Here is a 26,616-nt window from a genome sequence, read left to right on the forward strand (position 1 = left end):
TCAGCAACCCAACCAGTCAGAGCTTATCTTGCCAATTTTAACAATCTTCAAACTCTTGTCTTCCATTTGTAGATAGTACTGATCTTTGAAAAAGTAGGTATATCCTGTTAAAATAAAGAAATAAACATGCTCAGATTATGGAGCACTTAATTCTTGATCAAAGATTTTTTTGTCTTTGTGATTTCATGAAGCTTAGTGAACTGAATGACTTATTGCCCAAAATACTCATATGTATTTGTATTACTAAAAGCGATATATTTTAAAGCTACATTAAAATTCCCATCCTGTAGAAGAAAGCTCTTGTTAAATGGAGCCTTAATAAGGTTACTACTTTGTGAGTCAGAATTTTCTTGGATGAAATGTTTGCTGGCAAAATAGATGTTGAAAATGTGACTGAGTCAAGACTCATGTGACACCAGTGTTGATTTCAGACTTTAGTGCATATCTGTGCAAAATTTAAGGCCTCTTAAAACCACAGGCTAGGATCTTAGTGTGTAGGAAATTAAGAAAAATTGCAATGTAAAACCCATTCATGCCTGTGATCAGGGAGATTATCATACTTGAGTTCTGGTTGTGCTAGGGCAGGATGGTGCTGAAATGGTGCTGGGACTGTGCTGGTGTGGAGGAACCTGGGGGATATCAGGAGCTGGGAAATGTCCAAGCCACAAACACTGGCTCAGTCATGCATCCTGGTGTTAGGACATCCTGTGCATCAGGCATTGGGTGGCTCCATTTGGCTCCTACTCATGGACCACAAGAAATTAAAATCACCACTAAGTTTTGCAGCAAACAAATAAGAGAGTCTGTTACTGAGTTAAATCAGAATTACAGCTTACCACTGTCCCCAAGGCCCAGGACAGCATCGAGGTTATCTGGAACACCATTCCAAGAGTCAGCGATGAATTTAGGAGATGCAAGCTCCATTTTCTTCTTTTCTTCATTGTACCTGAAGGAAATTATATCTTTACATTACAAATCTTCATTTAATGTTAAATTGTAATATAAATGTTAAATTGTAATATAATTTTGCAGGGTGTCCTCAGCAAATATGACTATATAAAACAAACAAATATAATAACCAAAATTGTAATATGGTTTCTATTTCATTATAATTACTGCTGATTCCTTTAAAAACCTGTGAGATTTTACATCTTTCCTTCAAAAATGCAATGCTGAACTGAAAATACACTTTCTAAGGAAAGTTTTTTCCAGAAGTGTAATTTGGATGGGAATCAGTGCTGAGCAGGAGGTGTGGAGGTGTCCTGAGCACAATGATGTGCAATATAGTTTGAACCAGGCTTCAAGTGCAGCATGTGAGGCCTCAATGACCCTTCAGGTGCTCAAGCACCCCTTCAGGATCTGGAGACTTCAGAGAGGTTGTCTTTGACAGTATTGGAGGAAGAAAACCATTTATGTTCCCAATTTCTATTTGTACATGTCTGTAGGTATCTCAGGTTACTTTTCCCTCATTGCTCTAATGGAACTACTTGGATTATATCTGAAATTACACCAGCTCTAATGAGCAGTAGGTTGGTCAAAATAAATTTAAATGATTCATTGAAATTCCTTACTATTTTTTTTCTGGGCTATTTAAAGACAATCTAATACCTTGCTGGGTAGCTTTAAAACTTCAGCTGTGGAATCTGAGCCAGCTCCTTTTCCCCTCCCTCACAAAATTTTGCTATGCTCAACAGTCTTGTTATAATAATACTAAAATAGCTTGTGGCTGGAATGAAGGAGAGAGAAGGCTTCCAAAAATCCATTTAAAGTAAGTGTGATAATGACACAGGAAGGACTATGGTATGTAACTACTTTGATTCCATTGACAGAGTCCTTTTATAAAATGTAACAGCCACATACTTAAGGGTTATAGTGTCTGTTCAACAGAGATACATTTTTTTTCTGAAATATTTTTCAACTGCTTGCTTTCTTCTTTACACAGATAGAAATCACTTAATCCTATTTTGTTTCCTTAAGAATAAATTATGCATTCTGCAGTGACTGCACTTGATAAAGTACTTCGATAGAAATACTGTCTGTGATTGGAGTGATGAATTACTTGGAGCCCCTGCAGTACAGTTAATCAAAACAATAGTTGGTACAGAGGAGACCAGCAGCTTTTAAACTCATGGTCTGAAGGTTTTAGTAGGAGTCTGAAATGTTGCAAATGGCTGTATTAGAACTACTTTAACACTGTAAGTGTTTAAATAGTCTCTACAGTACAACATTAAATAATGAGGAGTGAGTAATATTCTTTGAGTTTTTAGGGGGTTTTTTATTTTTTATTTTTTATTTTTTTTACATAATGGAGAAGATTACTGTCCTTAAAGTAATTGAAAGTTATGATCAAGTGGCAATTGTATGGAAAGAGTATTTTATTTACTTACAGGAATCCACAGCCATTAGGATAAAATAAAGAAAGTCATTCAGTTTAATCATAACATGAAATTATTGTTCACATAAAATGGACTCAATTATACTGAGAACTTCTTTGATCTATTATATAGAATATCTCTCAGAATGAACCCTTAAAATTGGAGTATCTTTTATATTTCTGGTGGTTATTTCTGATGTTTAGCTTTCATCTAAGTTGTCAGTTAATGCATGGGTCCACTTTCAGCCTGTTGTGTAATGTCTGCATTCCTGAAATAAAGTCCTGTTCCTGGAACAGGCTTCTGACAGTGACTGCAGGAGTCAGGGCCTCAGTTTTGTTCTGATGCCATTTTGATAGCACAGAGGTAAAACTCACAGAGTTCCTCCTCTGCTTTTTTAAGATGCTCTTTTGTGCCAGATCTTCCTGGCAATTATGGCAATGAAATTCTATTAAATACAATTATACAATTAGTAGACTCTTCAGGTGTAATGCAGAATATTTTGTTCTCCCACAGTAATTGCCTTGAGACATTTGAAGGACATCCTTTCTTAATCTAAGATGATAAGAGCATGGTAGCAGGTCACCTGAGTTTCACTGGAAACATGAAAAGGATTGAGACTGTCAAAATGAATTTAAGCTAAGATTTTTCTCAAAGTACTTACAGATACACTTGTGGTTTGTTCAGATTTCCTCAGTGCCAACTATATTAGTAGAGCAAAGGTGTAAGTGATGGTAAATCATCTGCTGGAAGGATTTACAGTCATCCCCAGAATGTTTTGGTAGTCACATTGCTGTTTCATTTAAATCCAGTGCCTCTAAACCTGGTGGCTTAGTGAAAGAATTTCTTAGGCAATCTGGTCAATCTTTGGATTCAAATTATTGTAGCTCAGTGTATTTTTAAGGAATTCCTTGCAGAGTTTTCTCCCAGCATTTGTGAGCTGACACTAAGGACAATTTATCCTCTTAAGAGCCAGGGACTGATGTGGGGCAGTTGCTGGTAAAAGGGGCCATAGAGATGAGTTGTTAGTGATGGGCAGCGTGAGAGACACTCCCAGCCCTCTTCCATTACTGTTTTTGAGGCTGTTTTTTCCTGAAATACATGCCAGTTTCCTGTTGCTGTACTGAAGCATTTTCCTGCTGTCAGCACTGTCCTGGCAGCCCTTGTTTTGTATTCCCAGGGGATGTGCCCTATGTTTGGTCCCTCCTGAAGCTCAGGGTGCATTCAGCCCTAGAGACAGCTTGGCTAACAGCGTCCTACCACCACTCAATGCATCTTACTTCCAGTATCTGTCTCCAGCAAAAATGTAAGTCTTCTTGTTTCTGCCCCAGTTAAAAGCTGCGTCGACACGCTGCACATCAGGGGGCAGTCCCAGGCTGCTGAGTTTCTTTGGATAGCCCCTGTCCAAGTTGCTGGCTGAATAAACCCAGTACTCGTTTCCTAAGTAGAAGAGGAAAAAATGCAAACAAAAACGGTTTATTAATCACTAACAAAAGGGTATTTCTTCTTTTTTTTGCTTTGCCATATGACTTTGTTCCACTAGTTGTATCACTAGTCTTTCTAGAATTTTGCCATCTGTGATTACAATCCAAGTGGACTATGATTACCACTGCTTTTGCTACTGAAGTGCTCCTTGCCTCAGAAAAAGACATCCCCTCTTTTCTCTTGCTTCCTCCCTTCTTAGCTGATGCAACTTTGAGGCAGACACTTCCTCAGTACATTGGGGTTATATGCTAAAACAAGTAGTTTATACAGGAAATTTTTAGTATGATGAAAATTGTCTGAAGCCAGGCAGGGGTACCAGATGTTCAAATGCAGCAGCTCATGTTCACCCTTTATTCGTTTTTTTGACAAATTTTACTGAGTGACCAACAGGAAGTTTTTCCTCAGAGTTCCTGTCCTCTGTCACACATTATCTAATGTCTCTCCAGATGTGTACTAGTGGACTATGTATTAGTGTTCCATGTTTTTTACATGTAATTATAATTTGCTTAGTAAATAACCTCACTGGATTCTCTGAAAGCCATGGAAGGATTTATTCATGAAAGAACATTTCTTTGATTCTGTGCTAGTGGGAAAGTAAGTAAGTAAAGTATTAATGTGAGCAAAGTGTGAAGTATAGCATTTAAGATTCTTGGAAGTTAGTGACTCACTCTTCAGGAGCAAAAGTGGGACTGACTACTAAGCATTTTAAGACCGTTGTGTTATTTTCAAACCAATCTTTGTTTTTTGATAGTTCTTATTTATTTTTAAAAAGGCAGGTTAGCTACATTTCCCTGGAATTTATAAAGAAAAGGAGAGGTTTAGATGTGATAGGATTATATATAATATATGCAATATTTGAAGTGTTCTGGTTTGCCTGACTTCTTTCAGTTTTTCCCCCCCCATCCATGTAAACTAGAGCAAATGGCCTCTCAGCCATGTGGAATAGATTATCATTATTTTTCTCTCCTGTACAGAAAATGTACAACAGCTTTTGCCATATGGTTTTTACATGACTGGAGATGTTTAGTCATGTTTTTAGTAGATACTGGAACCTAGGTTTTGCTGGCTCAGTTCTTCATGTTGAAAACAGTCTCACAGCTCTGCTCATTTGGCCACTACAGCTGAACCACATGTGACAGAGCAGAGCTTCCTGTCCTCCTCCTCCTCTCTCATGGAGGCAGCTTGCACAGCCGCCTGTATCCTCTGCCTGATGAGCCACCAAGGAAGAAGATGCTTGGAAGCCAAAGTGGAAGTCAGTCTTTGGCAAAAAAGAAGGAGACAAGGAGAGGCATGAGGAGAAAAAATAAAATGTAGTCTTCTCAAGCAACATGTACTGAGATAATAGCTGAAAATGGAAGGAAACAAAAACAGAGCAGTGACTGAGGAAAGAGAGCTGCCACTGCTGTTGCTTTGCATTTTAAATAACGATTCTTGTTTGGTTTTGCTTATTGTTGAACGTCTCTTTCTAGGTGCTTATAGTTCTCAATTTTATTTGTACTAGAGGCTGAATGCCGTTTTGAGTATTTCAGATCCAGCCTTGGTCCTAAAATCCTCAGAGGGGAATAGGGAGATCTGTCGCCCTACCTGTGAGCTCTGCTGGCTCTTTGACAGGCAGTTCCCTGCCCCAGGTACAACTCAGAGGAAAGTGAGCTTGAATGCAACATTATGCAAATGGCTACTTACATTTTGAAACTTAAAACCCATACCTGTAAAAAAAATAATATACATATATATATATATATATATATATATAGCTTTTGAAATCAATACCTGAGAAAAACACAGCCTTCTCATCCTGAGGGGCCTCATAGACAGCATCAATTTTCTCTGGCAGATCAGGCCAGAATGTAGCAACAAGAAGAGGACCTGTGGGTTTTCCTCGGGGGTTTATGGTCCTCCACATGAATCTGAGCAGAACAGAAAATTGTACAGGATTTACAAAGAACTAATTCAGCAGCACATCTGTTTCTCATCACATCTGGCTCAGGCCACGTGAGCACTCACACACTCACACACACACACACAGAGTCACACACACAGTCACACACACACTCACACAACACTCACTCACACACACACACACACTCACACACTCACACACTCACACTCACACACACACACACAGTCACACACAGTCACACACACAGTCACACACACACTCACACACACCCCCACAGTCACACATTCACACTCACACAACACTCACACTCACACACTCACACTCACACACACACAGTCACACACACACAGTCACACACACTCACACATACACTCACACACACTCACACACACTCACACACACACACACACACACGCACACACACACACGTGCACGAACAAGAGCAGCAGCACGCTCCTGTACCTCTTCTCTTCACTACTGAAAAGCAAACACATTTATTCGGAGTCATGCTGCTAGAGTAGCTGCACCATAAACTGCATGCTGCACTGCAGGTGAAATTGCTGTGCTCTCGCTCTTTTGCATCAGGGCAAAATTTATCCTATGCTTTGAGTATACAAATAAAATGCTTTGAGCATACAAATAAACTCATTTACACAGCATTTAAACTGTTAGAGCCCTCCTGCTGCTGTGTATGGAGCAGATGGATGAGCGTTTGACAAAGGCATAGTTTTGTATTCCATGAACTGCTCTTGCAATTACTATTGTAGTGACTAAAAGTTCAAATTTAATAGCAGTTTATCATAGTGCTTGGAAGTGAGTTTGGCTGTAAAAGAAACTGCTAGCACTAAAAACGTTCATTAGAGAAATGCAAAGGGTAATTTATTGGCTATTTTATACATAAGTAGGATGATCATTTAATTTAAGCTTTAAAAAGCTCTAATTATCTTTAAATGGCAGAGCTTTGTGCTGAGGGCTTTTGGTATTAAAAATGTCACTGCTATTTCATCCTCCATAGAACAGAGAACTTTTTTTCCCAACAGAACAAAAGTTTTGACATGGTCATAAAATGAAAAATCATCAGACTGGTGGAATTGCTCTTGCACCAAGCTATAGTCGTTAAATTCTGAGGTCAGACTGCTTTTACCATTAATGTTTCTGAAGCTCAAGGTACTATTGGCATCTTATTTTTTGCAGAGTATAAATTGTCATTACCCATTCCTGCCTAGAATAATTATACCTTTGGGAAGCCCAGGATCATAAATTGCATTTTGTTGCCTAAAATTTGGAGGAGCAGTCCTAAATTAATTTAACAAATTGCTGCATTTTTATCAATTATGAAGATTGTAATATGTTTTCCTATCATTGTTTTGCATGCATAGATTTTTAATGTGTACAAAAATATATATCTCTGAACATGACTTGTAATTTTCATTTACAAAAAGAGGCAAAGAATAAGCCATCTGGCTAATTACTCCTCTTGAAAGTGTTTAAACACGTATGACATGCTGTAATACCATTCATAACACCATTCATTTAATGCATCTCTTTTAAGACAGAAAAGCAGATTCAATATGATATAGAATGGAAATTCTCATAGAAAATCTTTATAACACTGCATTAATAAAAGTAGTTCCTTTTAAAATCCAAGTTACAGAATTCTTAGTCAAGTTTGGACCTGATTTATGGCTGAATCAGCTCCAGTAATTGCTATCTGCATGAATTTCAAACTTTTCAGGGCCAAGAGACACTTCATACCAGGTTTTTAATAAACCACACATTTCAAGGGACTTGTTAAATTGGTGACGTTTTCTTTTGGAAAGGGAACTTTTGTCAGAGCTGAATTTTATTTTATTTTTGAATTGGGTGGAAGGTATTTCTATTTCCAGACATCTTACTGAGGAAATGGTGAAATTAATTATTTGGCTTTCTCATTTCAGTTTGAACACAATAAAACGTGTTAACTGATCCATAATAAATCTTAATATTACATTTATAGATAGATTTAACAATTTGGTTACAGTAGGTTTTTTACATCATATTTTAACATATGTTTTCAGTGATTATGATGATTATTTTTATATGCAGTTATTGAAAGTGTGTCTTTTTTAGTGTCCTGATAAATTTCAAAGTGTGAACTTTTGTTCACTTTCAGACTAAAACCATCTGTAGAACTGCTGTTCTTGGGCATTCTGTGCCCAATAGAAAAGCTCAGTTGTTCTCTATGGCTAACAACACCTCCAGTAATTCCCTTTTCCTGGTAATTTCCTTTCCTTGATTTGAGGAGGGGAGGGAAAAAGCTGCTTTTTTTTTTTTTTTGGAAAGAATTAATCATATCTGACCTCCTTTTTGCTATTTACTCTCTGTGCCATGTGACATTTGGATTCTATGGTGATTTTCATGAATCATGAAAGTCACACGACCCATGACAGACAGCTGTTTCTTGAATTCCAAAAGTGAGTCACTATGCTGTTTGCCTGATACTTGGAAAGCTGCTAGGCTGACAGGCAAAGCCATTCCAGAGCAAAACAATTCAACAGTTGTCTGATTTTGCTGCATGCTGGATAAAGGCTGAGCCAGTCTGAACAGATTGTTTTGGTATTTGCATAGTTCTTAGACCAACTGTATCAAAATACAAAATACTTCTGTTTTGTTGGGATTATATAGAATATTGGCTCACTCTATTGGTTTAGGAGTAGATTGTTCCTTTGTGTAACTACTAGTTTGCAAGAGCTGAAGCAAGGTGGAGGTCTGGCTGAAAAACCAAGGTTTCCCTCACCTGAGGCTCTCTTGGTAAGCAATTTATCTCACTTACCTATCTTTGAAGAAAAACGTTTCTCCTCTAATTTGTGCAACTCCGTCAAACACAATGTCATGCTTGCAGAGCTCTGGAGTGACAGGTCCAAGGGTTGGCTGTGGTCCTGGTCCTGGCCCTGGCCCTGGTCCGACATCAGGGGACACCTCTGTGATGGTGAACAGAGATAATGGTACAAAGAAATGAGGGGCTGCACAGGTTACATAGAGAACAAGAGCTGCCTTGGTTTCTAAAAGGGTAATTGTTTGGAGTGAGTTCTTGAAGGAGGAAAAAGGGGTAATAAAATCTCTTCAGAAGAAGGGTGGCTGAGCACAGCTGAGGAAGCCTTGACTTCCACTCCTGCCTTAATCCCCTGTGTGGTCTCATTTGAGACGTGGTGCCTGTGTGTGTGTCTGGGCTGATCTGCCTGTTCAACCTGAGAGACAATTAGAAGGGACTACACTGTTCAGAAGTGAACATTGCAATTTGTACTTTGCTGGCTTCTAAAAAGAAGATAAAGATTTCAAAGTCCTTGTACTCAGAATTATGTGCAGCTCTGCTGAGAAAGACATCAAAGTGGATTTCTCTTTTTTAAAGAAGTGCCAATATTTGGCAAGTTACAAAGATGCACTTTGAGCCATTTGTATCATCTTCCTGCCCTCATCAAGAATGAAAATGTGCTTTTCAGAATATGAATTTTTCCATCTGGTTTATTTTATTTGTTATTATTATTTGGCTGATGCTTCTCTTGAGGCATTTGCCTCTTTTTTTCTCAGACATTGGGTTAACTTAATATATGAGAGAAAAAATCGAGTGTGGATGATTTGTGATAATAATAAAGTGAGAAAAGGTTTTTTGGAATACTATATTTTACATAGAAAGCAGTTTGTAAAGGGTTAGATCAGTTAAAAAGAGGAAGAAAGATAGTTTCTTCTTGGATATTGAAGCATGCTTTAAGACAGCTGAGTTGGGTTCTGAACTCTTATAAAAGATACACAGTATGGGCTCAAAAAACTCAATCTTGACCATGCCTCAATTCCCATTCTTAATTAAAGCAGCTAAGAACAAGGAATAATGAAGACTCAAATCAGATTTTTGTCTCATGTGATAATATTTTTGGCATATTCTTATTAAAATTTCTGATGTGTGGAATACTGTAGAATACAGTCACAGTTAAAAAGATCTCTCAATAGAAAAGTGAAAAGCACAAAAGAGAAATGGAGTATGGGAATGACTGCTTAATTGACTGTAGTATACTGGTGCCTCTGCAAGGTAGAAGATGTGTACATGGAAGGAATCTTAATCATGATACTACTCATGCATTTTACTAGGACTATCTGTGGAGAAAATAACAAATGTTAAAGATTTAGATACATAAAAATAATTAAATCCACTTTTTTCTCTAGAAGACTGCCTAATACATTTATGTTGAGGTTTCATCTGTCGCGCACTTACTGCAAATGTTATCATGATGGTACAGCTTGAAATGTGGGAAGGCAATGTGAACTGTTTCCAAGCTGGGACACAGGAAACAAAGAAAACCCCTCTGGCAGAGGGTCACAACCTGGCAAGCCCGGAGTGTTTCAGAAAGTAACATCCAAACCCACCCACATCAGGTATTTCTAGCTAGAGACAAACATGGCATTTCATTGTCCCAGTAAAGGCATTAGAAATTTTCATCTAAAATTTTTGTTTATGGGTTTTTTTGATGCTCCTTTTCATTCAGTAAATTTAGTGACTTGTCATCCTTAAGCTGTGATATTTGATTGAAGTAGCAGGCCTGGTAATATGAAGAAAGGAACGGGAAAGGAGCAGAGGATGTTTCTGGCATTGGTGGGATTGTGCCCACCAATTACAAAACCAAAGTTTGTGATTTACTGCCAGTTTTGAGTCCCAGATTTCAACCTGTGCTGCCTGATTTTCTGATGAGTTCTGCTGATGTCGGAGGACTTTACCATATAGCTCCTGGATCCCTTTAATGTCATCCTGAGAAAGTCGGAAGTTCTTGGTGTAGGTGTAGATGGGGGCCATGAGAGCTCCTGGGTCCTCAGAGTGCTCTAATCCCATAGCATGGCCAAATTCATGGGCAGCAACCAAGAAGAGACTGTACCCTGAACAACACAGTGAGACAGTGTTAGCTGATTGCATTTAAATAAAATTGTACCACACAGGCTATTCACAATAAATAATAATGATTAATATTTACAGCCTCCCATGGTGAACATCAGACCTATTGCCAATAATGACATTTCACTGAAGAGATTCCAAAACCTTCCTTTGTAGGTGATCTTTGCTGCTGTCTCCCATGCAAGTGACTCTGAACATAGTCTTAATACTTGTGTGAGAAAATAAAGTGCAGCAAATAACATTGGACATCCCTTTCAGTTACAGAAGAATTGAACTCATAATCTAGATATCAAATCTTCCTTCTCACCATGAAAAGGCTTGTAAGTGATAAACAGGTCTGTAAATATGTCTCTGAGAACAGACTCTGAATCAGTATTGATGCACCAAATATTGTTAGGTTAGAAATAACCTTTTATCATAGGGTGACATTTTATCAATTATGCCCAAACAGTCTCTGAAATTTGGCAGGTTTCTGTCTTCCTAGAATAACCCCCTAAATCTTGCATTTTTTTGTAAATATGTATAAAGCCTTTTGTCCATGTTAAAATATGGCAAATATTAACCAAAGTAATTTTAAACAGCAATATTCAGCACATAAACTTTATACTGTCTCACTCACTTTTTAAACATGTTTTTCATCCTTCACAATATCAATCACAAATGTATTATTTTTTTACATTTAGTGTTTGTTCCTAATTTGTATCAGTGTATAATTTATTGCACACTAGTGAAATGCTATAGTACCTGTGGCTTTTAGCCTTGGAAGGATAAACTAGTGGGCAGAAAAATATCTATTGATTTATTAATTTCTTTCAAGGTTTTGTATTTTGGAAGGATCCTGCATCACTATAGCTTTAGAAAGCCTAAATATTTCAGATGAGCTCTGGGTGTGAGTCTCTAGCTGTAGTCTCACGCTTCAGTTTAGGTATTTTGCTCAGATTTCAGGCTGAAGTGCAGTAACCAACAGGAGCGATGAGTGTGAAATCTTTGCACATGTGCTGCCATGGGTGTGGGCACCGCTCAGTCCCCCTGTATTGCCCTGGCAGGAGGTGTCACCTTGATCTGGACAAAAGCCCCACTTGCGGTCGTCGTCGTAGCTGCTGGTGGAGGCACACCAGAGCTTGCCATCGTTGCGCCCCGCACTCGTGCACGACTCGTACTTGTTCCCAAGGAAGATGAAGGGGAACACACAAGGAGCTCCCTCGGAATTTCCACCGACTGTTGACATGGCTGTGGAAAATTACAGGAAAACAGTGACAAGGGGGATCCCTTTTGCATCTTCTTAACTACACTAAAAGCAGAAAGGAATAAGAAACACTGCAATCCTTCTAGGGATATGAAGAGTAAGATTAAAAGTAGTATTTGGAAATTGTCTGACAGAATTAAAAAGGAAAAAGTCTACACATTGCCATTGCAATGGACTTGCCAATAGTTTTGGTGGGGGTGAGAATGAGCCCCGGACTCATGTTCACAGCTCTGGGGAAGCAGCAGTTTAATAGTGTTTTATGGAAGGTGATTGCCCAGCAAGTATCTTTCAGTGCTCATTCCTGGTGTTATTTTAAAATGTTTAAAAGTGTTTAGGTGGAAGGTAGGGTTACTGTCAGAAAGGTTAAAGAGCTGTTTAATATCCACCTGGCTGGTGTGTGTCCCACTGAAGAATAAGCTTTAAACACCCTGATACCCTGACAGTAGGGTACAGTTTAAAATCATGTGATTTTAAACATTTTCTAAAGAAAAGGATACATTAAATGGGCATAACTTTTTTTTAACAAGTATTTTTTGCAAAAAATTGAGAAGTTTTCCCCTGTGTTCTCATCTATGTAGTATATGGCAGTAATATATAAGAAATAACATTTGTTTGTGCAGGTATTTCTAGAGGGAAGAGGGTGAAACTGCATTTAAAACAACAGTTCAAAGTAGGTATCATGAACAGAAAATGAAAATAATATAAAACTCATTTATATTCATTTACACTGCTACTTGGCAATTACAGTTCCTTTCAAATGATGGTGCGTCTTCTGGGAAGGTACATGACAGCAATACAGAGGCCAAGCTGGTTATGTCCCTAATTATTTATTAGTATTTATTTCTCATTCAGTATTATTTATTAATAACCTTTTATGCATTAAAAAAAGCTTAAACTAAGCATATTATTTAGTTCCAGGAACAGCAACTCTGTTACCTAGGACTTTGAATACATTGATTCTAGATATACTGCTTCTTTTGTCTGTTGAATCATTCCTTAGAATTTTCTCTTCCTAACCTTGTAGCAAGCTATAATGAATTTGGTCCTTTATTTTCTTTTTTTTTTTTTTAACATCTGTAATGTAAAATGGAAGGGTTACACCTGGTTATCAAAAGTAACAGAAAGCCAAATACCAGTACATCAAAGCTGTATTGCAAATGGTTAGGCCATTTTCAAGAGATCCCAAAAGATCAAAAAGCAGGATGCATGTAGGTTTGAATGTAGCTTCCCCTTAGCTCTTTTAAAAGCCAGAGGTTTTAGAATTGCCATGGTTCACTTTGTCTCTGTGCTTATGAATCTAGTGCCACAAAATGATCATCTGAAAATGAACACCTACCAAGATATCCACACTATAAATTAATTTTTGTTCCTTTATGTAGTAAAACTCAAGTTAGAAAGTATGAAAAGGTGTGAAGAAAGTGGAATTTTTTTCATGGCTAAACCATTTCACTTAGTTATTTTGAATTGTTGAAAAGATCTATTAATACAAGCTTAACATACTAAATAGGATTTCTTTTTACAAGTGTACATGGTAAGTATTAAGTTAAAATATTATTACTTTCTTCTGTCTCATGAGACTTCCCTTCCAGGGCCATTAACAAATTGTAATCTGCTTGTAACTATCCTGCAGTAGTAGCCATGCATTTGTAGGTACAATGCCATTTGTGTATTCCTGACAAGCCTGTGCTGTGCCACACCAACAGATTGCTCCTGTTCCAGTTGCATCCTTCCCATCTCTGTTGAAATTGTGCCTAACTCATCAACTTTTGTGTGCTCTGGTGAAAGTGTGCCAAAGGAGACTTGTTAAAACAATGACCAATTAAACTGCGTTATGCAAGCAACGTTCCTCGTACCGGTCTCTGGACAGAATCCGTATTTCTTATCTCTGTCGTAGTCTTCAGTGGTTCCACACCATCGGTATCCATCTGTCCTGCCTTCTGTTGTGCACTGGTCATAGGACTGCCCTTGGAATTTGAAGGGAAATTTGCATGGCTGCCCATCACCATTGCCACCCATTGTAAAAAGTGCTGGAGGGAGAAGAAGAGATGAAAATGTCAATACACAAAGCTCAGAATCAACAGGGAATCACGGTGTGCCTGTGGGAATGTGCCCTGGTCTGGACAGACCTTGGTGACCCATCAGGTGTGATGTACTTCACAATGGGAGTGTCAGACATCTTGTGAATCTGGCTGTGTCTTCCCCAGGCTGCTCTGTCACTGAGAACCCTCTGTGGCAGGACAATGTTCTGTGCTGTGTGCTGGTGAGAGGAAACTGTGAAAGCAACAAACTGTTCTTGGCCTTGTCCTGAACAGAGATAAAAAATCCTTCCTGCATTCATATGCTAATTCCCCTGGAGTTTTAAGAACATCATTGCAGAATGACTTATCCGCTTGAATTCCCAGTGTAAAGTGTGCATGATTTGGCCTTTTTAAGGTGTCCAAGGGCACCTTTTTTCCTCTTCCTCATGCAGTTTAAAACTGCAGCTAAAACCCAAATGTGTATGCAGGAAGGCTTGGCAGGTTAGTTCTAACTTCGCTGTTGTTTTTGATGACTAAACAGCCATTACAGCCTCAGTGTCTGTGTAGGATCTGAGGGGGTTTGCCTTTGCTTAATCTGACACATCAGTGGGAAGAGGCATTGTTTATGTGTGCTTCTTTAGAGTAGCACTAAATAAACCCCCCCAGACCTCTTCTGCCCTAAGGGTGACTGGGAAAGAATTCTGACAATGGGATATTGTGACACAGATGGTCCATTTCTACCCTTTTACACTTAAACCAGTAATTTGCCACAGCATCAGGAACCTGAACCAGTAAGTTATAGAATTTCCAGTCCCACGCATGAGAGGACTTGGAGCTTTGCAGGCCTGGTCTCACATGCAGGTTTGCTGAACTTCTGCTCTGCCTACCAGACTGATTCTCTCCTCCTGCATCCTGGGCATGGAAGGGGTCCTGTCTGCAACACACACTGTGCCTCCCCAAAAGAGCAAGATGCAAATGTTGTTTTTTGTCCCAGGTGCTGTGCTAAGATAGGAAAGGTGCATTAACTAGGACTGTGGCTATTGTGAAGGGAGAAGGACTTTATTTTTTAAAAAAGTAATGATAGAATTGGAGAGCAAAGTTAAACTGAGTTGTTTAGATGACTCACTTAACATGAGCTGCTTCCAGCTCTAGGTCTGGCAAGCTCTGCGTTTTAATAGCCTTTTTTATATTGGTTTACATGTGGCTAAGTTGCAAAAACCATATGGAAAGCCAGTCAGTCTCTTACTTTGCATGCAGCCTTTCTGAGTCACGGTCAAAATGCAGTTTTTCATTTTGCTAGAGGCTACATCATGTGATGGTAACAACAATGGTTTATTAAGTTTTCAATCCCCCCCCCCCTCCTTACTATAAAATTGCTTTAATGTAAATGAAAGTTGGAGACTGGGGCAGTTTCCCCAAAACAAAAGTACAATTTACGTGTTAGGGGATCTTAATGGGCCTCGTTCTGTATTATGGCAAACTCAGCAACTTGAAAACTGGTGGAGATACACTGAAGTGAGAGCAGATTCAGACTGGACATTACTAATCTGTGAACTTCACTTTTAGCTCTTCCTAGAAAAATCAGCCAGTCGTGATGTCAGGAAACCTCAGGCTGGAAGGCTAAAAGCCCTGTGGCACATATCCAAGGTGGAGGTAGCTGCAGCTTCAGGAGGGCTCTGCCTGGGAGAGCAGTCAGCAGCAGCCTGTAGGATCTGTGATGGGTGTGGGGAGGTACAGGCAGAGAACAGATTGTATTGGAGGACCAGATTTAGGAGCCTAAACCACCCGTAGTGTCAGTGGAGCTTGGAAATGAGAGCAATCAAGATCCCCTGATCCCATATCTGGCAAAGAAGTTCAGCACACCTGTGTAAGATTTGTGTAGTAGGTAGATAACTTTCTGCTTGACCTTCTGCTTTGACAAACTACAGTTCAATCAGTTTAGAAACTGCGGTACAGATCTGGGATTAAGTTTAGAAAAGCCTGGTGCAGCATCATAGCATTAAAGATGTTTCCATATATGCACTGTGCCTCTATAATGAGAAGAATTGAAACTAACTTCAGTGAGTTAAACATGAGAGAAACAAAGGCCAAGAGCCAGGAATGTTGCCCCCAACACAGACTCTCTGATGTAAATCCTCCCCTATCTGAATTTATTAGCTGGGGTTTAGCAAATGGTGCCTCGGAATAATGAGTGAACAATGCCACTCTGCATTTAATAAGAAACATCTGTGCATAACTGTTCATAGATCTTGCAAAACAATTACATCAGAAACAAAGGCTGAAACCCTTCTGTTCCATTTCAGAAACCCTGACACTGGCATTTCCAGGAACTTCACTTTCAGAACCTGACAGTGCTTCACTGCTTACATTTTCAGCCTTACATGACTTTAGGATGTTACAAAAGTGTATCATTCAGGGTATGTTCTGCCTATAATCTGGACTTCCTTCTCACTGTATCTGAGTTCTTGCAGTACTTTAAAGAAATGAGCCAATTTTTTTCTATTTTCTGTCTGAAAGAATTAACCCGAGGGAGAGGAGATTTGGGGAAAGGTGGGAAATGGAGATGGCAGAATTTCACAAAAAATTGTTTGTGCAGTTATGTGCATGTGCACACTTATAACCCGCTGAAGTAAATATTCTGAAAGTCATACACTAACAATAACTTTAAAAAAATTAATTTTAGTCTGTGTAAAGTAATCCTGCTGGTTCATCCTCTATAGCTGTATAAATAGTTGTCACCAGGGTAGATCCCAGCTCTAAATGTGATCTATAACAGGCAATTACGGGTTTAGAAATTAAAGAATATCTTATCACATTAGGGCTAGAAGACTGATAATGTTCTACAACATTGTCTTTGGAAACCACTATATCCTGATGAAGAAAAGATGTAATCTTGTATTTGAAACTGTATGGTCTTGCTTGAAAAAGCTCAAAAATTTGTCAAGCAGGAATCCATTTAGTGTTTGGCTACAGCAGCATTCCAATGAATCCTGTTTTGAACTTTTTCTATGTGCCCATACCTGCAAATTTTTGAAAAATTATTTTCTTTTCCGACACGGACATCTTAATACATGTACATGTGTGACAGTACTTGTGTGCTGGGATATGTTGGGCTCTACTTGTGCACTTTTGGGCTGGCAAACCCCTGAATGTGTTTTGTTAGCTTGAGGCTTAAACATTACTAATTTTCTCCCAGCACTCTGCATTCTCTTTCCTTGTACTGGCTGCATGTAGCCATAATATCATAAGTAAGTTTAGTACTATTGTTTCAAGCAGAATTATCATGAATATGAACAAAGCACCATTACTTTCTGGTTTATTCTCTTTCAAAACTCTCTTACTATTTGTTATGACCCAAGAGTGGTAGGCAGGAGGTTTAGTGACCCAGGGCTTTACAAGAAAGGGTAAAGAGAGGGTAAAAAACAAAGGGTAAAAAGAGTGATGAAACATTCCCCAAAGCTAATAGTTGGTCATGTACAAAAGGAAGAAAACGAATGTGGGAAACTGCAGTACTGGGAATGGCTGTTAATATATGTGCCAGGAACTAGCAAACAGGAGGTGGAACGAGTGGCTGAAAGCACCTTACCTCCTCTACTCTTCTCACTGCTGATAAATTACCTCAGTAGGCTACAGCCAGTTATACTTAATTGCTTCTCTAAAGGTTTCCTGCCTTGTGATGTACAGGAGATGAAATTAACATTTATACCAATAAATTGTCTGAAATGTTATATCCTCAAGCTGTAAAGACTCATCAAGATTTACAAGCACAAAAATATGTGTTCCTGTTGTTTTAACAGGAAACATATTATCATAAATACATTTGAAAGATAATAATTATAATCTTGTCTATAATTTTAAAAAGTTATGTCTTACATGAAGACATTATAAACTTTGTCTAATCTGCAACTTAATGTTTCCAAATATGAAATAAAATTATTGTGAAAGTTCTTTTCATATTCCAAGAAGGTAATGAAGGTAGTTAAGTATGATCTTAGTTTTTTGTGGACTTCTAATACTTTTGTACAGATACTGATATGTTGTTATGATTTCTGAAATATATTAATTCCTTTATCTGACAGGGAAGGAAGTGGGAAAAGGAGAAGAAGAAGTTGCTGAGGAAGGAAGAAGGGAACAATCTGCCAGGAAAAAACAGTAGAAACTTGCTCTACTTACACTCATGGGGACAAAAGCCATATTTCCCATCTGCATCAAAGTCTTTGGTTGTGGAACACCAGAGGAATCCATCGCTGCGTCCTGCATCTGTGCAGCTGTTGTATTCCTTGCCATTGAACCAGAAGGGAAATTTGCAATATTCACCATCTGCATTTCCATACTTCACTCTGACCACTATAAGTAGAACAAAAGCAGTGGTGAAATTAGCCACTGACAGATACAAAAAATACAGTTTCTGGACATCTTTTCCTGGAAGGTACTGATACAGGAATGCAGTCAGAATTTCCACTTTAAGATTCAATATGCTGCTGGTCTCTCTATTGGCAAGATGATCACAGCTGAAATATAAACTGGTAATTTTAAAATAATTACATGGATATTACTCATGGTGAAGTGTTAGAATCAGCCCAAAAATATATATGTTGTTGCTATGGCAAGGCAAAATTAAAAACGTGCTGTTAATATATTTAGTAATTTAATTTCTTAAGTAATATGGTCGAAAATGTTCACTGTAGTTTCAAAGGTTTCAGGCAGCAGCTGAACATGAGCTGAACATGCCTTGTGCCTCATAAACCACTTTGGTATTTCCAGTGGGCATTGAATGACATTTGCTGTAGCACGAGGGGACAGGGTGGAAACACAGACACACCCAGATCCTGAGGTTTATTTCAGTTTGTCACATGTAGTAGTATTGGTGCTGAAATATATACTAATGCATAGATAAGTTACTCATCCAGAGCATTTTTTAATGGCAGAAAATTTAAACTGTAGAAATTAATTTTCACCTCATATTTACTGATAGTCAGTGGAAGTATTTAATGCAGCATTAAAACAGAGCAGCCAGCAGGCCATATGTTCTGAAACATGAAAAAGTCTGGTACCTTGTCCCTCCCCAAGAGTCCACAGTTCATCATCATCAAAATGGGAGTCTCCTCCAATTCCTGGCCCTGGTGCAAAGGCATGAGCCAGGAGACCATCCTTGCCATCAAAGGGATAGCCATCACCATGTTCTGCAGGAGCAAGCAGACAAAAAAAAGCAGTTCCTAATGACCTCAGGCAGAATCTATATATGAATGACGATTATCATATGTACTTTCCCATACTTTCCCATTCAAGACAGCAGCAGAATACTTCAGTGAATTAATTTACTGGTTTGGGTTGTGCTAGCAAGACTGATCCAGAATAGAAGCATCCAGTTCTTACAAAGAACATGAAGTGTCAGTACTGGAGTTCTCACAGCATGGTATTTTACATCTCGTAAATACGGTGGAAAGAAATAAAAAATGGTGAAGAACAGTGAAGTATTGTACATGAGATGCATGACTGCATGCCCAGTGCTATTTCTCAATGCAGGCTGATAGGGAGTTGTAACTTAAATATTGTACAAGAGGGATCTTTGCAGGTAGTTTGTATCATTCTCCAACACAGAGATCAGAAAGTAAAAGCAGATTTCACTTAGCAGGCTGCTCTTTTCTGCTGCACCTCAGATTGCTGTGCTCTCTCCTTTGTGCAGGATACTCACTGCCCCAACAGGAAGGCACAGCCGGGTGAGCTCTGGAAAGCCAGCTTGCTCTTGCTGCTCTGAGCCCTGAAGGAGCCTGTTCCTCCTTCACTTCAAGTGCTCCAAGACTCAGGCAGCTCACAGGAGCAGGTTAAGCAGCTCTCCTGTTATTACACTGTAGGCTTTTCTTGGAAGTACACCACTTGTGGGTAAGGTAGGCTGGCACGGGCATAGCCCTGGTATTCATAGCTCCCCCACCACACTGACCTGTGCATCAAAGCTGGCTGCCAGCATCTCCAGTTGCATCATTTCTGGTCTTTTGGTCTGATGTCTTGGCATTTAATAGAAGCCCTAAATACACAGACCTGATTCTCTCCTCTGTTACAACTGATTTCAGGCTGGTGTCACTCCTAGCACCAGTTCAGTTAATTCCCTTCAGGAGACTAGTGTGTCAGTTGTGAATGACAAGATTTTGACCTATATTAGGTCCCATTTATTTCAAAGGAGACCAGTTACTTTAGAGAAAGGTTAGAAATTAAGAAACCTTGTGGATGTCTCAGCCCATGACTGAATGTGGAAGGAGATTTTCACCCACAGTTTCTTAGCTGGCTAGAGCCTGCAAGTACTAAAACCAGCAGAAACACTTCTGCTTTTGTAAGATTTTTTTTTTTTTTTAAACCAAGCCAGTCTGGATGAAGATCTGAAGTCCTGAGTGTACAGAATCTCTGCAGCTTTTGAGGTCAACTGATCAGTAGCTAAAGCAAAGAAAACCAGCTTGAAGTGAAGGCTTTTACAAAGAATTCAGTTGTTTCAACCTTTCACTTAACTTCCAAAGTCTACCTCCCAAGTAATTGGCTGCACAAGTATCTTCATTAGTATTAAAAATTCTACGACTGTTGAAAAGAAGTTAAATGCCCCATGTTTACACTGAAAAGCCATAAAAATTCTTTCAGGGGAAACCAAAATTAATTGAGAAGACATGCACAATGACAATGAATCAAGTCACCCATAATCAGCTGTACTCAAACCATAGTTCATCTTATCATCCATATTTTTAAATTCTTCAAGACCAAAGAATGCATTGAAAGCTTGCATTCTGCCATGCTAAAAGAATGGAAACCAGCTATGGAGTCAAAATTAGAAATCACAAATCCATTTTTAAGCTCTAATATGTTAGAACCTTTACTACTATCACTGGAAAACAGCATACAGAATTATAAATAAATGGTATGATGACATTCCATTCTCTTCTGTGGCAGGAAGCCAGCTCACATCATCTGAAGATCTGTACCAATATGTCTCAGTTCTATTTCTGATTTGTAAATTTAAAAATAAAATGTTGCCCCTGGCAATTCTCTTTTGGAAAGATAAATATAGTGTAAGGATATTGTATAAATCTCTCTCTCTCATACATAAGAAAAAGTGAAATTAGATCTTAGCTTGTATGAGCCAAGTGTGAATTAGGACAAGGTTTGCCAGAAAGGTTCATGGGTTCTACTTATTGAGGGTGTATCATTCTAAATTGAGGATTAATGAACAGAACAAAACCAAAAACATAAGTAAAAATAGAAAAAATATACCCCATCGGCCAAAATTAATCATAATGTCTGCTTCTCCATCATGTATTCGGTTAAATCTCAGTGGTGTGACATCACTCCAGACTTGAAAGGCTCGAGCAAAGGCATCATCTACTGTCTCAGGATCCAAATCCGGGGTATAGCCTATAATCCTTAGAGGTAAAAGCAACACTTAAGTAACACTCAAACATCCTCCCTGTGTTAGTTGTTTACTGCTCAACACACCGAGTAGGCTCAGCAGGGAAACCAGCTCAGAGGTAACACTGCTGCACATAAGATCTAAACACCTCCCTTTGATTCAGAGATGTGTTTAGATGTGGCACTTACTGTTTATTTTCTTTTGGAATTGACTCAGCAGCAAGAAGAAAATTATACATCCAGAGGCTGTAGAGCCTGGATGGCAGTGAGCCTTGCACAAAACATTCTGGGTTTTGCATCAGCACTGAGACCAGAAAAGGAGCTCAGTAACATTCTGAAAGTTTCAAGTGTGTATTGTTTTGCTCTTTAATAAGAACAGAAGAGCAGCCCTTCTCCCTCACCTGAGTAGCTATCGGTATATTGTTTAATCCCTGTGGAATGCTAATCCTTTACCTGTGTGTGGGATACATTGGCAATAAGATACATGGGGAAATAGGAGGGAGAAGCATGTAAGATAAAGCTGTAGGCCTGACCTGAGAAAGGACAAACTCTTGAGTGTTGCTTTCTTCATGTATTTTAATTTGACTTCTTAGTGCCTTATATAATAGCCTGCTATACTCCGTGTAAAGACAAGTTTCCAATTATTTGCTGCTGGGACTGTGCATAGTGAGGGAAACTACATTGTGCCTCAGGAGGATGAAGAAGATTCAGAAGAAGCACATCAGCCAGTAGGGGTGTGAGAGATGCCACAGGGTTTTTCAGTCTTTATTAGGGTAGTTGCAGCCCAAGGGAAGTTTTGAGTCCGAATTTGTAAGGGAACAGCAGACTAAGTCATGCAGCTAAGGCAAATCTGCTGTTTTTTTCTCATTGGTGGTAAATGTTTGTTCATGGACCACCTAAGGTAATGAGTTTTTTTACCACAATGAGAACTGTACTGGTCCCTAACTCTTCAGAAGATGATGAAATTAGAACATACCAAACTTATTTCAATAGGTTTGTTGTAACTCATGTTTGTATGTATCCGAAATACAATTGTTTGATTTTAAAATTTATTTAATCATCTCCTTTTTAGGACTGCAGAATGAAGGGGAGTTTGCCCTCTGCAATCAATAAGTACTTTGGTCCTCCTGGAGCAGATGGGCAGGTAAGACACTCCTGTTCCAGCTCCCTTGGCATGCTTGCTGCAGACCATGGAGTAACCCCAAAATCTCTTTAGTCTCAACCAGAACCAGAAAGTTGATGTCCTGATAAATTACAATTTGAAATGACTGAGGTATTTGTTAAAACATTTGGTAGCTATCCAAACACCAAGGGATTCTAATTCAAGGAATCTTGTCTAGCCTTCTAAACAGCTACTGCATTTCTAAGTGCCTTGTTTAGTCCTTGGAAGGGCTATGGGTATATGTGAACAGAACCCACCATTACCAGTCTGTACCTGTATGTTATATGATTCTTTTCCCATTTTGGCTTTCTTGCAAAGAAGTTGTAATTGGCTACATCAGGGTTGCCACAGCGGGGTTTCTTCATTGTCTCAATAGTATTTTGATCCAGATCTCCTGTTTCAGGCAGCCCAAAAAATTTCTGCATTTTCTTCAGAGTATCTTTCAGGACAAATAAATTGCAACTGTCTTTTGGGCAGCCATAGTATTTATTCAGGTATTGCTTGGCAAAAAAAAACACAGAACAAAGACTTTAAAATTAATAAAATAAATAGTTAATAATTATAAATAAATAAATAAATAAATGCTATAATTCCATGTTAGCTTTCCACCTGAAATTTTCAAGTTTTCTTTTCAAAATTACAATTACTAGTCATGGATGGACCGGCAGAATCTCCTTAATTGACACAAAACATCCTTGATTACATGATGTTGCTAATTAAACAAACATTTCCACTATTAGCTTTCACCATTACTTAATGAATTGCTTTTAGTTATTAGAGCATGGAGCTTTAACATAGAACTACAAGGTAAAAATGGGTTAGTCTTTTTTGTTTCTTTATGATGTATAAATCTGGTTACAGTTCTAGATTTTGTGCAATGTTTTGTTGGAAGAATCTGCATTATTGAGAAACTTTTCAAAAAATTGAAGCAACCCCACAACGAGGCCACATTGATTGCAAAGAAAAACCCCATTCTTTACTCAAACCAGAGTTGTTTGAATGTTGAATGTTTGCTTTTGAGTCAAACATTGCAAAGACCTGAGGAAGAAAGTATTTGGTAACATCTCAGTTGCTTGGACACTGAAGCCAATCAATATTTTCATACTTAAAACTCCATTGAGTGCTCCAGCTCATTATGGCCAGACTGATGTTTCTGATACAGCCATGGTGGCAGTTCACAAAGTTCTTTCTCATTAAATAAAGGGTGGTCATAAGGGACCCAAAAGATGGCACAAATCACATGATTTTCATCTCCTAAAATTATTATTTTAAATAAAAAATTGTCTCCTCCCCTTCTCATAAGGAAGGGTTTACAGTGTTTTATGGCCCTCTGTGAAAGAAAAGCTACAGCCATGTGAAATGGCAGGTATTCCCAAACTGCACCCAAAAGGTGCTGGGCACTGCACAGAGCTGAGAGATGCCCTTGCCAGTGGTGCTGTGAGACAGGAAGGTCTCAAGTTACTGATCTTTCCAGTAAAACATTTTGCAACAGAGGAAGAAACACCCTTCAGGTATCGTATCCCAGATATTAATTCAAGTCCAAGGGAGGAAAACACCTGAATAAGGTGAAGATATATTTGCTAAAAGTATATGAGGAATATCAGGGAGAACTATTTCAAACTGAGGATTACAAGAAGCCTGACAAAATGACTGTACATTTAAGTTCTTGTGCCAGCAAGTATTCCCAAGAGAAACCTTGTTTCATGTGTCTACTTAATTGGTTAAGTTCACCCAGGAGACTGGGGATAAAACCACAACACCAACAAAGTAAAGCAGAGGATATTTGATAACTGCAGTTGGTCAAGCCTAGCTTTCACCACCTTCCTCACAAAGTTCAGGCTAACCTCATCTGCCCAGCATCAGAAATGGTTCAGGCATTACTCAGAAAAGGATTTAATCAAGATGTTACACCATTTCCTTCAGAATGTCCTCCATCCATCATGATTAAATACAGACTATGGCTAGTTTTTTGTGATTTTTGTAACTTCTGACATGGTATTTCTCCAGTGGGGACTGTGGCACTGGCAAAAAAAGGACACAGAGTGGTTTCATCTTTGCTTCCACTGAGCTGCTCGCCACATAGTTAATGGGGCCTGGTGGAAATTATGTGAAATGCATTAAGAACATAATCAAACCAGCCAGTTTGGTTCTTATCCTAATTTTCATTTCATGAAGTTTGATGGATTTTCTTATGCTTCTGCTTGCACCCTCCAGTGACGCACCATGGTGTAATACAGACTGTACATCAGACCAACATTGACTGAAGAACCAGGCTGCTGCTCATGCCATTTTAGGTTTGGGAGAAAGCTATACAACCAAAAATATAAATTGAGGCATGATCAAGAATTTTACTTACTAGGATTCTAAGTAGAAAGCTAACCCCTTTCAGTTTTTCCTAAAATGGAGATTTTAATGAAGATGAGAAATGACCATGATCAGCTGTTCTGAGGAGAGAATGTTGAAGAAAATGTAATGTCTAGGCAAACCACATCTTGGCCTAGGCTGTGAAATGCAGTTTCCCCAGAGTCAGCAGGGAGCTGTGGTGATCTGGAATTTTGATCCAGCCCATTAATGAAACAGGGTCCAGCTGCAACATAGCAATTTGTGTTCTGATGCTGAGTGTTGGGGCTGTTCTGATGGAGGGTGTGAGGAAAGGCAGCCAGTTAGCATTGCCCAACAATACCCCGAGAAAGACAAAGAAAAACTGGAGTGTTAAACCAGCTTGTAATTTTCCTCTGAGTGCATATAATAAATAGGTTGTTTGAAAGAAACAGAGATGAGGGGAGATGTGGATTGCAGTTACTGAATAAAAGCCTGGCTGTGTCTAAGAAAATAGATTCTCTCAGAGTGGTTAAATTGCTCTTAGACACGTGGGACCCCACTCTCCTCTCCCAAATGCACTGCCCCTGCCCCCAGCTCTTGGCTACTGTGCTAAGGCAAAACCTTGGATGAATTTGTTTTGTTAATGACTGAGGAATGCCCTATTTGGGTCAGTTTGTCTGTTTTTCCTAAACTTTCCAACACAGCTCCCAACTGCAAATTCTCTCTCTACCCTCCCCCAGACCTTCTTTAACCTGGCAAGCTTTCCCAAGATGCAGACAAACTCCTTAGGGAAAGTGACCAACTTTCAAATCTCTGGGTCCTAAAATAAGAATAATTTATCTCAATCCTCCTTAAAATGGATTTACTGCTGAAGAAGAGAAATAATTTAGTCTATAATTTAGTCTATAATTTACATGCTAAAATAAGGGTAATCCATCTCAATCTCCCTTTAAAAAGGCTTTCCCATAATGTCACTTTTATGAACGTCCACAGGGCTAAAAGAACATCAGAATAAAATGCTGTAGAGTTATATCTATAATTTGCTAATATCACAGAAATCCAAACTCCTTTTTTTGTTGTTCCAGATTTGATTTGGGAAAAAAAATTCTTTAAAATTCTGTGAGATTGTTTTCCAAAGTCCAAACTAGTCACAATGGCTTCTGAAATTTGAGCCGGCTTTCAGTTGCAGTGTCCCTTAAAGTTGTGTTTATGCAAGGCACGGTAAACAATCTGGAAAACACACTTCTGAAAGCTGTGATGCATGCATTAAGGGAGTCTCGACTGCCCTTACTTCTACTTGATTTAAGAAAAAAAATTAGATGTCTCTTATTTGCCCTTTTCCCTCTTACCGTTGCAATTTTTTTTTTTTTATTATAGCCATGATGATTTAATGAAAATATTTTGTATCTTGAGACTTAAGGGAAAAGAAACCCAAAAAACCAACTTTCTTTGCTGGCTTTAAAAATTTTAAGAGAGGAAACATTACTTGGCTCCAGTGTTAACTTTTGAAAGCTGATACCTTTGCTAGCTAGCTAGCGCTTCCAGAGACTCCAGGGAAGGAATGCTACAGTCATTCCTTAGTCTCAGCTGAAACAAGAAAGAAACATCTGCTTATGAAACAACAATATAAATCTGAAGCAAAGATGAAACCAACACTTACCACTGCTAGCTCTTTGTCAGTTTTGGGAGTGCTGTCTCCAGGAAACTTAATGATTGGTGATGGTGCGGCTAAAGTTTTGTTAAAAAGATATACTTGGATGAATAGTACTTTAAAAATGAAGCCACAGCCAATGTGAGTCTTCAT

At 38.7% G+C, this 26,616-nt stretch overlaps 1 protein-coding gene across 1 annotated transcript; it reads right to left on the reverse strand.

The window, feature by feature from the left end:
• Positions 1–26,616, reverse strand: MMP2 (matrix metallopeptidase 2). The gene is made up of 13 exons (XM_062499894.1): positions 26,473–26,616; positions 22,764–22,990; positions 21,194–21,342; positions 18,994–19,122; positions 18,113–18,286; positions 13,775–13,948; positions 11,732–11,905; positions 10,504–10,659; positions 8,570–8,717; positions 5,628–5,764; positions 3,653–3,812; positions 837–946; positions 1–104 (listed from the first exon to the last, which is right to left on the reverse strand). Exons 1-13 carry the CDS (start codon positions 26,614–26,616, stop codon positions 1–3), a joined length of 1,986 nt encoding a protein of 661 aa, XP_062355878.1.

This window comes from Cinclus cinclus, chromosome 11 (assembly GCF_963662255.1).
Source record: "Cinclus cinclus chromosome 11, bCinCin1.1, whole genome shotgun sequence".
In the NCBI taxonomy this organism is placed as follows: Eukaryota; Metazoa; Chordata; class Aves; order Passeriformes; family Cinclidae; genus Cinclus; species Cinclus cinclus.